General features: G+C 56.0%; 2 protein-coding genes across 11 annotated transcripts in view; both read right to left on the reverse strand.

The window, feature by feature from the left end:
• Nucleotides 1–1831: 1831 nt before the first annotated feature.
• On the reverse strand, nt 1832–12057 carry KNCN (kinocilin). 2 transcript variants are annotated; one of them, XM_059135251.1, is made up of 6 exons: nt 11635–12057; nt 8925–9005; nt 8185–8295; nt 4508–4576; nt 3686–3760; nt 1832–2897 (listed from the first exon to the last, which is right to left on the reverse strand). In XM_059135251.1, exons 1-6 carry the CDS (start codon nt 11807–11809, stop codon nt 2818–2820), a joined length of 591 nt encoding a protein of 196 aa, XP_058991234.1. In that variant the 5' UTR covers nt 11810–12057; the 3' UTR covers nt 1832–2817. The 2 variants fall into 2 exon arrangements, with proteins under 2 accessions (XP_058991234.1, XP_058991235.1); XM_059135252.1 differs by lacking the exons at nt 8185–8295; nt 8925–9005; nt 11635–12057 and adding an exon at nt 5676–7261.
• Nucleotides 12058–12190: 133 nt separating this feature from the next.
• The window catches only part of MKNK1 (MAPK interacting serine/threonine kinase 1), a 43162-nt gene continuing 40649 nt past the window's right edge, over nt 12191–14703 (reverse strand). For 6 of the 9 annotated variants that reach the window (XM_059135239.1, XM_059135238.1, XM_059135237.1 and 3 more), the window contains one exon: nt 13001–13515. In XM_059135239.1, coding sequence (XP_058991222.1) covers nt 13281–13515 — 235 coding nt within the window. In that variant the 3' untranslated portion in view covers nt 13001–13280. Of the gene's footprint in view, nt 13516–14703 lie in introns of all 9 variants that reach the window. The other 3 variants (XM_059135242.1, XM_059135244.1, XM_059135236.1) reach the window with 2 other exon arrangements.

Consider the following 14703-nt stretch of genomic DNA (forward strand, 5'->3'; position numbering starts at 1 on the left):
GTAGGGGATGCAGAGACAGGATGTGTCATCCTTAGACTTCAGCCCCTGCCTGGTCAGTCCTTTCAATTGGCCAGCAGGGCTGTGACCTCTAAGGGGCTGCCTGGACCACTCACTCTCCACTTCGGTATGTTCTCTGAGCCATGGTTGACTTTGCCTTCACCTGGCTAACTCCAGATTGGCCTTCACCATGCAGCTGGGACATCACTTCCCTTGGGAAGACTTCCTAAACTTCCCAAACCGCAGCAGGTCAGATCCAGTGTCCAGGTCTGCATTCTCCAACTTTTTTCCTTGAGGACTGGCTTTCTGTCCACCTCGTGGGGCCAGCCAGGCATAGCTGCAATTGAGGTCAGAGCAGGGCTGCGGGACAGAACTGATTTCATTTATTGAGCAGACTGCTGGGAGAGCTGGGTTCCATGAGCTGTCTCTGCCCATGCTCACTCTGTGCGGAAATATTGGAGGGTTCCAGAGCTGCTCAGAGGAAAGAGAGCACTTCCCCCCCTAACATGACCTCCCACACCATCCTGCCTACTTGGCCCAAACTTACCTTCTAAAGCTTGGGTGGGGAGGGGCATGAGCTCCGCATGGACCACTCCTGTGACCAGGTTGAGGGGCGGGGGGGGGGGGTTTGCTGTGGAAAGACACTTGGGAGGATGGATCTGGACATTCAGTTAGACTGGGGGAAAGGAGATCTCAGGGGTCCGGTTTCAAGGGCCCCTGCCTAGTTCTTGCCCAGTAGACATAGCCCTTGCCTTTTATGCATTCATGCCTTAGGTTATTCTGCTCTGATCCCCTATACCGCTCTGTGTCAAGCTCTGCCTGGCATCAAAGATACCAAAGCCTTGCCTTGGGGAAATCATATTGGGGAAGGGTTTGGTGGTAGGTCAGGGAGTGCCACACTCCTCTTCCCCACAGCTCAGGCTCCACTTCCCTCATTTCCACTCCTTCCATCCTTGGTCATCGTTCTGGGACGCTTCAGGTGAGGTACAAAGATGGGCAGGAGGAAGGGTTTCTTTGCTGATCAAGGAGGGGCCCCCAGGCCTGGGTTATGCTGCAGATGATACTGTTGAGGGAGCAGGCAGGGGGGAAGTGGAGGGGAGGGAAGTGCAGGGAGGGGGACTTCTCTGAGGCTGGAGGAACCACAGGCTCCATGATGGGCCAGCATTTATGAGTGGAGGCCTGTCACACCATGGCCAGCCAGTTGGTCCCCGTGCAGAGTCCAACAGCGGGTAGAGGCTCGGGTGGGGAGTGAGAGGAGCCCTGGATACAAGGCCTGGCAGTCCAACCTCTCACCGTAGGACTTGAGGTGTCCCTTTCTCTGGAGGACCTCAGCTTTCCCATCTGTACAATGATGTGGTCTCCGCCACTTTTGGTTTGGTTTTGTGACATCTGTTGGGTACCTGTGGGCCTTGAGAGGAGGATGAAGACAGGGACCACTCAGAGTGGTGAGGGTTGTGATGGACGGAAACCCTGGAGCTGGGCGAGCATGGAGAGGTCAGGGGAGGCTTCTGAGAGGAGGAGCTATCTACATTGGTCCTGCAAAAATGAGACTCTTCCCAACTTGTCCCCCTGCTCAGAAACCCGGACAAGGCCACATGGAGCAAATGGCTCTGTGGAGATCAGACTGGGCTCCAACCCAAGGGTGTCGGGGAGCAAAGAGCCGCGGGAAGGCGCAGCCACATCTGCACGCGTCCATGCACGCCTGGGTAGGTCCTCCTCGCCCCAAACCCGGTGGGTACGTGGGCCTTGACGTGGCTCTCCAGGGAAAGACTGGGGATCGTTTTTCCATTAAATTTAAGCCACTAACATTTTTTAAAAAAGTTTATTTATTTGACAGAGAGGGAGAGAGAGAGAGCACAAGCACGGGGAGCTGCAGGCAAAGGGACAAGCAGGCTCCCTGCTGATCAAGGAGCCTGATGTGGGACTCAATCCTGGAACCCTGGGATCATGACCTGAGCTGAAGGCAGACACTTAATTGAGCAACCCAGACCCGGGAGGTGGGGGCTTTTGATAGGAATGGGAGGCCTCCAGAACACAAGACAAAGCTTGGAGGCTGGAGTGTTTGAGATTGTTCAGGAGCCGTGAGAGGGTGGGGGACAAGCCAGAAGGCTGGAGGTCTTGCCTGGAGTTAGATCACCAAAAGCGCTGAAGGATGGAGTCACATACAAGTGTCAGGTCAGGACTCAGCCCAGGAGCCATTGCCTCCTGGAAGCCTCTAGGTTGGTGCCTCACTGAGACTCTGTGTCATAGCGGTGACCATTTTGTTTGTCCAGGCCATGCTCCTATCTGCTTTGCTGCTGCCAAGAGCCTGTCCCTGAGGAGTTGCCCAGAGTTTTTGAGAACCTGAAAGAATCTGGTCCAGACCCTCTATCTAGCCAGTGAGCTCTATAGGCCCAGGGCCAGGCCTTAAGGGCTGAGGGATCCCATCTGTGGTTGCTGTGGGTGTGTGATTCATTTCTGTGGCCAGCCTGGAGCAAGGGACTGAGGGATTTCTGGGCCCAAATTCCAGAGAAACTAGTCAGTAGATCACAAAAGGGGAGGTTGCTGAGCTGCAGTCCAGAGAGAAAATCCAGGGCAAAAGCCTGACACAAGGGCCTTCTGTAGAACGTTCAGCAGTGCCTCGCTTCAGGCCCTGCCGGTGGGCTGCATGGAATCCATCTGCAAGAGCTTTGCCCAGGCGAATGTGGGGCTGGTGTCTCCAGAGCCTGGTTTATCTCTGGTTTGGATCCAGAAGGGCTGTGAGAGCCGGGTAGCTGGCAGGCAGGCACGGAGGGAGGGAGGGAGGAGGGGAGGGCAGGGTGTAGACCCTCAGCCCCTGCCTCAGCCCTCCCCAGTCCCCCGCCCCCCTGGCTTCAGCTTTTCCAGTGTTCTGCTCACCGTGGACAGGCTGCTGCGGGCTCCTGGGGGACAGACCAGGACAGGGCTGCCTGAGTAGACCGACTCTGGGGCAGAGCAACCCAGAGGGACCACCGGGGAGAGAGGGGAGTCCCAGGGGACAGTTTCAGCTGAACTTAAAGAGGCAGAGAGGATCAGAATGGCCCTTCAAGAGGACAGCAGCATGGTGGGGGTTGGTTAGAGAGACGACTCTGGGGCCGAGTACCTGGTTTCAGGTCTGGCCTCAACATTTCCTGGTTGCCTTACTTCATCTCCCTATGCCTCAGTTGGCCCACATATAAAGTGGGCCTAATTATAGTCTCTCCCTCATAGGGTTGTTTTAATGTAAAGTGTTTGGAGCAGGGTCTGGAAGGGGACCTTAGGCTGGCATTAGGTGTCCTACCACTGGTGGGTAGCCGCTGTAGGCTGGCGCCATCTTTGAAAAACTCCTGCCCTAGAATTTTCTGGTGTGTGGAGATGGGAGAGGAGGCAGATGTTCCATTTCAGGTACCAGCTCTGGATTCCATCATTGGAGAAGAGAGTGAAAACATGAACTGGGACATGGGACCTAGAGGGGCTCCCAGTGTCCATAATGGGCATGATGAGAAGGCCCGAGGTCAAACAAGAGGAGCCCAGCTCAGCTTGGAGTAAGAAGGGTTTTGACCAAACACATGGGAGAACTGCCTGATCTGCTGGCTCCCGGTAACTGGGGACATCTCTCCTGTGTGTCTCTCAAGGCTTTTTCCAGGGTCCCACAGAGCTGCCCAGCCAGAGAGCAGAGATGGAAGATGGACTCTGGAATTTGTTAACTTACCCTCTTTATTGCCATTGGCACTGGATCTTCCCTCGCCATGGTCTGGCCCTGGGTGGGGGTGGATTCTCAGGCTCCCTGTGGAATAAGAGTGCCCCAAGACCCTGGTTACTAAGCCGTTGTCAGATCAAGTCCTGCTTTGGGAAGGGAAGTCCTTCCTACTGTCTCATTTCCACCCCTGCTGCTGTTTCTGTCTGCCACATTCCTGGAGGTCTCCCACACGATCTGGGCTGATTTAGGAGCGGAGTTCGAAGAAACGGGTCCTTGAAGGGAAAGATGGCAGACCTTTTAAGGAGGTGCGCATCATGGGGAGAACTAGGACTCTGTAAACCCCAGGACTGATGGAGAGGGTAACATGTATGTGGGGGGGGGCAGAGATGCGTTAAGGAGCTATAAAGGGTCCTGAAGTCTTAGGGGTGGTAGAGGGTATTTATGGGGCTCAAGGTATGAAATGGGCTTATCTGGAGAACTTGGAGGCTCTGGGGGAGTTAGAAACTCTCTCGGGGGGAGATGGGAGTTCTGGGTGCTCTGAGCTGGTTGAGGCGTATTTGCAGCAACAGGCTGGAGTCTGCTGCATGGTAGTCATGGCAACGCCAACACACCCCTACCACGCACGCCTAACCCTAACCCTAACCCTAACCCTAACCCTAACCCTAACCCTAACCCCTAACCCTAACCCTAACCCCGCGCGCACGTGCCCACACCCAGGAGCAGTCACACACAGGGGCTGGGCTCCACCCCAGAGCAGGCCACGGACTTATACACAGTGGGTTTCACCAGTGGTCCTCGGAAGTGGGCTCAGCTGGGGGCTGGTCGAGGACTCACCTATGGTAGGCAGAATGTGGTCCAGGCTGAACCGAGCCTTGAGGAATGGGTAGGCCAAGATGAGAAGCCCTGAGAAGAGAGACACAGAGGGGTTCTGTGATGGGCAAGGGGCCTGCTTAGTGCAGGCTGCGTGAAGCTGTGGGCAGGCTGTGCACCTGGAAGTGCTTTCTTGGGGAGATAATGGGTGTGCATGGGAGGAGCATGGGGGTGCAGGTTGGGACTCTGGGTGCATCAATGTGAGCGTGTGAGTATTGGGAGGGGGCGGCTCCCCAACACCCAGCTCCTAGAAGGGAGCAGGGAGTGGTGCCTATCTGGGGAAGGGGCTCCAGGTTGTGAAGGCCCAGGCTCCTGGCTCCAGCCCATCCCAGTGATTAGCATGGTTAGCTTCCGTCCTTCTCAGTGGGCTGGAAATGGACCCAGGGGACATCCCCACCACCAAATGCCTTTGCCCCATCTTCCCCTAAGGCAGAGCTGGGAGCTCCTGAGCAGGCTCCTTCCCACCCAGACCTGGGGAGGGCTTAGCAGCACAGTGGACTGTGCCTGGCCCACTCCCATTTCATCCCCAGACCACGTGTCTGTGGCCTTGGAAAGAGTTTGCAAGTACAGATGCCGAGAACCAACCAGTCTGCTGCTTCTGGCTCTGCTTTTACCCCAGGGGAGTGGGGAAAGGGATGGTACTCAACATCATTATGGGGATAGCAGTGGGACTGACCCAGACAGACAGATAGACTGATGCCTGGATAGACAGACAGATGCCCTGCCAAGGTATACCAGGAAAGAAAAGGTAACCCTTTGAGTTGGATCCTACCTTGGGTCACAGAGTGTCCCACTGGGACCTCTGTCCTCTTTTAACTGCCCTGCTGTCAACCCACCCCCAGCTGGTTGATGAATTCCACCAAAACCCCAAGAGCCCAGGGCTTGGAACTAAAGGGCCAGAAGAGGAGCATCCGAAGAGACCTGTGGCAACCCTTCTCCACAGTGTCCTTATTCCCGGCAGAAGGAATGTCACCGCAAGCCTCCTCTGCCTCCCCGTACCCCAGCAGCTGCCTTGCTCACACCTCTAGCTTCCATCCTCCCCAGACAATTCCTGCTGAACCAGCCCTTCCTTCCATTTCTCATTCACCTAACCGCACCCCTGCTCGCCTCCCCATGCCCTTCACCTGCTCACCCAGACCGGCGGCGCCAATAAAGATGCCACCCACGGCAGCTGCAGCTTTGGACACAGACACGCCGATGATGATGCTGCCGGCCACCAGGCCGAGGCCCACGCAGGCCAGCTGTAGGCAGCGGAAGTCTCTGCTGCTGATGGGGATGTCCATGCAGGCCTACTCAGGTACTGTCTGCAGCCAGTGGGGCCTGTCCCCAGGAAAGCCCTGGAAGTCTCGGTCCTCTTGGATGTGTCTTTGTGGGTGCTCCCCCTTCAGAGTGGGAATTGGACAGGAGGATTCAGCCCTGGTAACCCTATCCCACAACTCTCCTAGGGGCCCCCAGCCGCGCCTTGACCTAGGATCCCTGCCAGGTCACACCAGCCTACTCCTCCTACCGTGAAGGCCCGGAATCTGGAGGCCACTCTTGAGACTCTGGCCTGATCACCTCCTGCCTTGACTGTCAACGTCCTGGAGAGCCAGGCCTGGCCCACCAGGTCCCCCCTGTTACCTTCCTCTCAGGAGAGCTTTGCCTGAGCTCCCCTGCCCAGGACATGGGGCTCAGGCCACCTGGAGCTGGCTCCGCTGCCACTGGGCCTTGGCCTATGAAAGTTTAAAGCAGTGGAGGCGGTCGGTGCAGGGGACACGGGTTCCTCAGAGACGCAGGCAGCTGGGAGGCCCTGCGTTATTCATGAGGTTGCAATGTGAGCTGCCGCAGGCCCCAGAGGCCCACTGGGGCCCTCAGCCCAGGTTCTGCTGCTGCTTCCTGAGGGGGCAGGATAGACTGGTGGCTTCACGTGGAGCTTAGCAGCCAGGGATGTGAGGGGACTCCCTGGCTACATGCTCAGGGCACCCTCTGTGCCCATCTGGCATTTGGCACATGGGGCTTCTACTCAGGGACTCAGAGGCGGGCATGGGAGGGGACCTGGAGGAGGCTCAAGAGACAGGAATGGTGACTGGCACGGGAGGAGAGAAAGAGGTATTCCTCTGAGTTCCTGCTCTCCCCTCGCCCCTCCCCACAGCCTGTCGACCTCTGGTCTCTTAGGGGGAGCAGGGTTGAGGGGTCCTGGTTTGAGGCTGATCTCAGGGCACCTCCTTCTCCTCAGGTAGGCTTGGTATCTACCCCCTTAATTGCCAGTAGGCTGGGAGAGTGAGCCCTCTCAGCCCTCCTGGGATCCTGGGTGGGGGTCTGAGAAGGAAGAGCAGGGAGCAGAGTTGTGTGGGGAATGGGGTAGGAGGAAAACAAATATGGGGAGAAGGATTGGCAGGGACTGGGTGCCAGTGGCCAGGGTCAGCTAACTGGGACAGGGCTAGCACCTCCTGACTTCCTCTGCCCAGCCTGTCTGACCTACTTGCAGGACCCCCCAGGTCAAGGCTAGGCAGTGGTAGCCCAGCCCTGCCCTTTCCCGCCCCCAGACCCAGCTCTTCTTGGGCCCTTGATGCATCAGGGTCTTCCTGATCCCCAAATCTGGACCTGGTCCTATGCCTGCACCTAGGCACCTGGGCACTATTCCCAGGGTCCCATCACTAGCCCCACTGGCTTCTGTTTGCGTGCCTCGGTCTCCCCAAGATGTCTGCCACCCAACAGAGCCAAGCCACAGTCCTCCGCCTCCACAGCGACCCCCTCCCCCTCATTCCTCCCCTTTTCTGCTGCTGCCCTTCTGCTGAGGGTCTGCTTAGCCCCCGCTCTCTGGGGAATGCCTCCTCGTCCTGCAGGACCCTACTCAGCCGGCCCCAGCTCTGTAAAGGCATTCCCGATGGTGCCTGAGTGGGTGGGCTGCCTACCACTGCTCCCATGTCCCCATCACCTGGCCTTGTTCTCTGTCTCCTCTGTAGATCACCAGCCCCACAAGGGCTGGTTCAGGGAGTGAGCTTCTCTGTGCTCTGCCTGAACATAAGGCAGAGCTCAGGGAGGGCCTGGACCTGCATGACCAGCTCGGGTCACCACAGAGGAGGGCCGTGGGCACCATGGGACCTCCATCTCTAACAAGGGGCATTCTTTGGGTGGGGTTGGGGAACTGAGAAGGCCAAGGTCACCAGACTGAGCTTCAGTGAAGGGAAGGCCCCGCAAGGAGGCTGGAGAGGGGCCTGGGCAAAGACGTGTGAACTCAAAAGTATGTGGAGAGGGGGGGTGACTGCAGAGCACCAGTGGGCCCCCCTGGCTGTGTTCCTGGCCCCCATAAGATGAAGCCCTGGAGGTGGGCATTCCCCAGCTCCAGGGGCTGCTGCCAACATCCCCTGTGCCTCTCTCCAGGATGAGATCTGATTATTCCTCTAATTAGGTATCAAATGACAGCCCATGTCTCTGTCACACATAACTGCTCTCCCACTGACTAGTTTTAGAAGGAGCTGTCAAAATACTTGTCTAGGAAAATGGGTTCCTGAGATGTTGAGCTTTGGGAATCTCAACCCCCTCACCCCCATTAAGTGTTTGCATAACTCTGGCTGGGCGGGGTGTGAGGCTGAAGGTGGCCCCCCCACTGTCAGCAGGACAGGGCGCCTCACACTGTGGGACTTGGGCCAGCCACTCACCTCCTGAACCGCACTTTGCCCATCTGGTGGAGGGGGATGGAGATGGCAGAGGCTGGAGCCAGGGAGGCCGGTGCATTGTGAGCTCCAGATCCCAGAAGAACACTCTAACCTCTAAAAACAAGACCAAGTTCTAAATTGGAGGGTTTTGTTTTTTGTTTTGTTTGTTGACATTGTAAATCCCTCAGGGCCTGCAGTCAGAGGAGGAAATATGGAGGAGAGACACAGTAAACCATGATCAGTTACAGGATCACAGAAGGACAAACCCATCCTCTAAAGTTCCTTTAGAGAACAGATGGGGAGTGGTAGGATGGCCCCAGAGTTCTTGCGAGAACCTCAGTGTCCAGATCCCGTGCTCAGCTGGGAAGTCCTCTAGCATTTCTCTGTCCCTGGATTTCTGACTTGTCCTATTTGAGGTGGGAGAAATTGGCAACCCCACTGTCAGAGGGAGACACTGTGTTCAGTCAAGGCCTTCACATCTTTTCCCATGACAGGGGAGTGTCATGAAAGGCTGCTTGAGGGACGCCTGGGTGGCTCAGTTGGTTAAGCAGCTGCCTTCAGCTCAGGTCATGATCCCAGCGTCCTGGGATCGAGTCCCACATCGGGCTCCTTGCTCAGCGGGGAGCCTGCTTCTCCCTCTGCCTGCCATTCTGTCTGCCTGTGCTTGCTCTCTCCCCGTCTCTCTCTCTCATAAATAAATAAAATCTTAAAAAAAAAAAAAAAAAAAAAAGGCTGCTTGAAACCTGTGTGATGCCTGCTGTCCTGTTGACTGGAATGTAGAGAAGAAGGCTTGGTTATTCTTTCCTTGATACAGGCTATTTCATCTGTGAAAAAGAAAATACAAGTTTGTCCTTGGATGATGTGCTTCCTATAATAGGTAAGAAGATGGAAGCCCGAGTTACTAGAGGCCGATCGCCCCACCTGTTCCCTACCTCACAAGCCTCAGGGCCCTCCTTGCTGAAGCCTGGGTCCCCTAGGCCTCTGGACTCAGGGTGGTGGGTGGGCAGCGGGTGGGCCACGGGTCACAGCTGAGTTCTGCCTCAAAATCTGTTTCCCAGAGAGGCCCGGGCTAGAGTGCCTGCCTATGCTCTTTCCTTCCCAGAAGTGCTGAGTCCCAGGCTGGCATGGGGTGGGAAGGAAGACTGGGAGAAAAGACCTCAGTGTGGTTTAGTTCTGTTTATTTTCCTTGCGGGGTGAGGACCCTGGAAAAGAGCGTGATTAATGCACCGGTCCCCTGGGGGACGGGCAGCTTTCCCAGACTGTTCAGAAGCTGAACTCGGGAAAGTGGCTTCCAAGGTAACCGCTACCATGGCAACAAGAGTGCCAGCTGAGGGGGGACCTGGCTCCTCGTCCCCTCCAGACCTAAGCGGCTGGAGTAGCTGGCACAGGACCAGGGCCCTGCTGTTTAGGAGCGGGGTCTGGTGAGAGACATTCAGCCAGGAGGGAGAAGGGGCCCCCAAGAGCTCAGGCAGGTAGACATCTGGAGGGAGAAAGACTTGGCCTTTGTGCCCAGGCCCCCAGAGAGGGGTCAGACAGGAGTCCTGCTAACTGGATTTGAGGCAGGAGGCCTGAGATCTAGGATGTGCCGGCTGGCTGAGACCAGCCCACACCTGAGCCCTAGAGCCAGGGGACTGGCTAGCACAGTTCTGGGCCCCAGAGCCTCCCTCCCTCAGTGTGTCTGCCAGACCTCCACCTGCCCAGCAGAGCCAGGCCCATGGCCTCAAAAAGGGCCGGGGACTTCCCAAGATCACCCAGTCAAGAGTGGCAGAAGGACTAGAACCCAGGACCCCTGATCCCTAAATGCAAACTCTGGCCCTGGCACTATGGCTGCCTCTTGGGGACAGAGACCCCTGCCCAGAGGGGTAGAGCAACCAGGCAGCAGGAGAACCCCACGAAGGGCTGGAGGCCAGGCCCATCTGGAAAGTCTAGACCCATCTCCACCCACACAAGCGAAGGAAAGGGCGGGGGGAATTTATCTCTCTCACTGGCTCTGGGTAGAGGGATTGCGCCTCTACCAGCAATAAGAAGGACCAGCCACAGCCAACCCTTGATGGCGCATTGGCTGTGTGTGCCTGGAATTGCTCTAACCACTCCCCGTTTATTAATCCGTAATTTCACAACAGGACCATAAAGCAAGCACTAGCATCCCCGATTTTGGGTTGAAGATACTGCCACTCTCAGACACTAACTTGCTCAGGGCTCAAAGCTAGTTATGTGGCAGAGCTGGGATCTGAAGCCAGGCTGCCTAGCTCTGGGTCCCGAGTGTCTCTGGGAAGAATCCCAGTTCTGTCTTCCTACCTGTACATCAGGGTTTTTCTCTCTTTTCTCTGCTCAGTTCTTCTAAGTGGGGTGACTTACCTCCAGGGACGGCTACAGAAACTAAGCAAGATAATGCCTGGACATTTCTCTGCCAGCAGCTGTTGCTTAGTGCACGATGATGCTAACAAACCCAGAGGAGACACTGGAGCACTGAGGCAGAGCCACGATGGATGACAGGGGCCTTGCCAGGTGGACCGGGGTGGGGAGATGGGCTAGTAGAGGTGGGCCACCTGAGCAAAGGCACAGAGGCCTGAGAGCCAGCTGGAGCTGCACCCAGAACTGGGTGGGGACACTTGGTCCAGGAAGACTCTGGAAATCATCTTTCAGCTGGCCAACCTGGAGGACTAAACTCATACCCTGGTTCCAAGTCCCCAGGGAGGGACTGAGAGGCTTTGGGCCAAAAGGCTTAGAATCTGCAGGCCTGTTTCTTCCAGCCCATCCCCCTCCAGGGAGAATTAGGGGTGTGAGGCCAAATGCAGGGATGAGTCGGGTCAGGTGGAGACATCCAATCAGTGGGGCAAGCATACTGTTTCCCTAGCTACCAGGGAGTGTGGACCCCGCCTTTTGGGTACCTTTTGGGCACCAATTCTGACCAAGGTGATAGGCTAGTTCAAATACCTACTATGGGGTGAACTGTAATTCAATTGGCCACCCATGTGTGACCTAGCATGACTGTGCAGCTTTCTCTGTGTGTTACAATCTCATTGGCCACCTGTGTGTGGCCAGGCCCAACCACATGGCCTCTGCTCTATAAAAGCTAGTCTGTAAGGCAGGGAGGAGTCACTCTCTCTATAAGAGGCGGCCCCGCACATTTGGTTTGATTCTCGATGCTTGGCGCGAAATAAAGCTTTGCTTGACCTTCGCTTTGTATCAGTCTCGCTCCTTTGATCACGGACCTATCATTGGGGGACCTATCAGTTGCTGCAAAGGGAAGACTGTTAACAGAGAGGATGTCAGCGTCAACACAGAGGCTTTGTTGCCTCAGGATGGCTCCTAGAGTGAGGAGCCCCTGACCCCACCTCCCCTCTCCCCAGAGAAGCTGCCAGCAGCACCTCTAGCACTGCCTTGCTCCTCAGACCTCCCTCCTGCTCCTCCTTGGGAACTTCTGAAGCCCCGTCCCACCCCAGCCCTCACCAGTGTGGTTCTGAGGGTTACACGGGACAAAGCAGATGGAAGCTCTTTGCACGACGAACATGACAGCTGTGGCTGTGAGGCACCATTTTTCTTTGTTCCGACTCTGGCAAGTCCTGGGCACACAACGGATCCTCAAGAAAGGTTTAGTGCTGCTCTGGGCGGAGGGGACCTTCATTCCTGCTTGGGCGCGTGGCTGGCCTGGGCACAGGACACACCTACTAAGGCATTTTTTTGAAGCTGGTTTGTGTGATGGTCGCTGATGTCGGTCTTCCACCTGATGGGGAGACCCTACAGGACAGAGGCTGTTTCTCACTCATCTCTGGGTCCTGCCACGGAATAGGAGACTGACAAATGTTGATGAACTTCATTCCCTCCCCTAAAAAAAGAAAAGCAATGATCTCTCCTTCACCTTGTTTTGATCCAACAAGGGGCTAGATTTAGATGGTCCCGATGAGGGGCACCTTCTCCCCACGGGGCTACACTCGGCCCCTCTCCAGAAGGCCCATCTCCCTCTCAGGTTTACAGGGGAAGAAAGGACCACCAGAAAGGCCACAGCTAGAATTTAAAACAGTTTTATTAAAACAAGCACATCGTGTAATAGCACTGTCGTGTAAGTGTCTGTCTGACTTATACAGATCCATGTTCTCTAGGCAGCTGGGCACTCAGCTTCCTGGAGGCCAGATGCGCCTTCAGGCTCTCTAGCTCTAGGTGGCACTTGGCTCAGACCCAGGGATGCCCGCGGTCTGGGCCCCCATCAGGCACGGAGTCCCTTCTAATTGCCCTGCACTGGTGCTGCCTTCCAGCAGACCCAGCCTCTGAGTCACTGGTCACCTTAACAGCTTAAAACCAGTTAGAATAATAGGAAACAGCGGAATAAAACCTCTCACATGCGTGGTCATTCAAGGAAGAGCAAGCCATGACATGTTCTGGAAAATCCACCGGCTTGCCGTGGGAGTGTGAAGTCCCACAGTTGCTGGAAGTGCATGGTTAAAAGAACAAACATTATTTATTTTTTTTTTTTTAAACGAATTAATACGGACTTCAGCAGCAATCCCAACAAGGAAGAGGATGATGAATGAGGGACACTTTTCGGTCCCTGCAAAGATCTGTGCTTCTCCTGCGCTACAGACTGGAAGACTGATCTGGCCTTCTGAATGCAGAAGGCTCCCTGCCCTTTCCGGAATTGAGTGGATGGCTTTGCTCAGCCCAGGGGAGGACATCCGGAGGACAGAGGAAGGGGTGTGTGGGGGGTGACAGTGCAGAGAGAGGAACGAGCCTCTGTCAACCGCCACTTTTCAAGGCTGGCTCCCTGAGGGCCACAGCCCCAGCCGCTGCCGCCACTGGCCGCAGCCGGGAGAGCAGGCAGGATCCTGGATCTGCAGGCGGGTGAGCAGGTGGACAGGAGCCCAGCGGAGAGATGTTCCTGCCGCAGGCAATTATGCAAAGTGACAAGTGATTGCTTTCCTTTTCAAAGACAACCCCTTTGGATGGAGCTTTTTCCTTGAAGACTCTGGGGAGATAGGGGGTTGGGTGGGAACCTCAGGGCCTTTGACAGGACCGAGCCACACAGCAGCTTCCTCGGCTTTCTCTGCAGACTCTGGTCACTTCTGGCAGGCCGTGGTTGGGGAAGCCGTGGCTGGGGCAGGTCAGAGTGCGGCTGGAGTTGGGCATGGGTCTGGGTCACCGCTGCGGCCTGCCTGGGCCAAGGCCCTCCGGCGGGCCAGGCGTGACTTGCAGGGGGGGGAAAGCCTCACAGAGCAGAGGCCCTCAACCAAGGACTCAGACTCCTCTGCCAGCTCGTCTTCCTCACGCTGAGAAAGCTGGCGGTTGAGGGCGATGGCCTCGGCCGCGAAGAGTGTCAGGTCCATTGTGCTGCTATTTCTACAGGGGCGGGCAGCACAGAGGAGAAGGAAGCGGGGCTCAGCACCCTAGCTTTGCCAGCCCGCTCCCGGACCCTGGAGGCTTTTTCTGGGCTGCTCCCCCAGGGAAGTCATTCTTGCCCAGGTTTGGAATCTGATTTCACTGAGGCTGGAATGGCTTTTAGCCTCAACTATAGTCCTTGGACTTAGGAGTTGGGACAAATGCCCCCTTCTATTCAGAGCACCCCCGTCTGCGCTCCCATGCTCTGTACCCAGCTCTCCCAAAGGGCTGGGCATATGAAGCACCCACCCGTGTATCCCCCTCTCCCATCAGGGCAGGGAGCTCCAAGAGCAAGGGCTGTGCCTTTGCGTCTGTATCCCTGGGGCCCAGCCCAGGGCAAGCCTACAGCAGGCACTGCGGTTTGCCAAAAAACATCTCATAGAGTAGATCTAGAGGGTCAGGTAGGGTTGCCCTGGGCAGCAGCACTCCGGCTCACCCCAGTGGCAACTACAGATACATAAGTTTCCCTGTGAAACTCCCAGCACCCCGTCATCAGGTGGCCCCCTGGCAGGGTTCCCACAGTGTGGTACCTCAGTCCTCTGGGAATAGGGCAGTGCTACCAGGAGTATGGTCTAGTGTTAAAAGGCACTAGAGTCAAACAGATACAGGTTCAAAGTCCAACTCCCAAAGGCAACTGTGCAGCCCTGAGAGAGAAACTTCAATCTCTCTATTCTTGGGTTTTCTCATCCATAAAATAGGATAATAGGAACAACTCTCTTTTAAATTGATCATAAAGAGTATGAATAGAAGCTCTGTAAAGCCCTTAGCACCGGATCTGGCACGTAGTATGCACTTACTATAGAGCAGCCATTACTATTACTGTCTAGAGGTGATGGGACAATTGGTCCAGCTGCCTCACAGCGACCCCTCCTGCCACAGACACCAACCCGCAGCAGCAGAAAGGAACCTTGGGGTGAATAACCTAAAGATAAGGTCTTTGGGCTATAAATGGTGATTTCTAGTTAGATGCAAGCAGATATGGAAACAGTTATTTTCTCCTGCAAACAGCACCTGAGGGGCCTTGAAGGAGTGGGATGGTAGAGGAAGGGCCGCGCTAAGAAGGCAGGCCGGGGACCCCCTTCAGGAGGACGACACCTGAGCCTAGAGTTAGGCTCCCTGTCCCCCCTTCACCCCAGTGTGGCTGAGAGT

This window comes from Mustela lutreola, chromosome 10 (assembly GCF_030435805.1).
Source record: "Mustela lutreola isolate mMusLut2 chromosome 10, mMusLut2.pri, whole genome shotgun sequence".
Classification (NCBI taxonomy): domain Eukaryota; kingdom Metazoa; phylum Chordata; class Mammalia; order Carnivora; family Mustelidae; genus Mustela; species Mustela lutreola.

Bases quoted from the DNA above. Each gene is read 5' to 3' on its own strand.
- KNCN (XM_059135251.1), bottom strand. From the start codon at position 11,809: ATGAAGGTCCCCTCCGCCCAGAGCAGCACTAAACCTTTCTTGAGGATC. The intron at 4,577-8,184 runs GTGAGTGGCTGG...CTCTCTTCTCAG, and splicing joins GGCAAAGTGCGGTTCAGGAG to GGCTTCTCATCTTGGCCTAC. The intron at 3,761-4,507 runs GTGAGTCCTCGA...CTTATTCCACAG, and splicing joins CCACATTCTGCCTACCATAG to GGAGCCTGAGAATCCACCCC.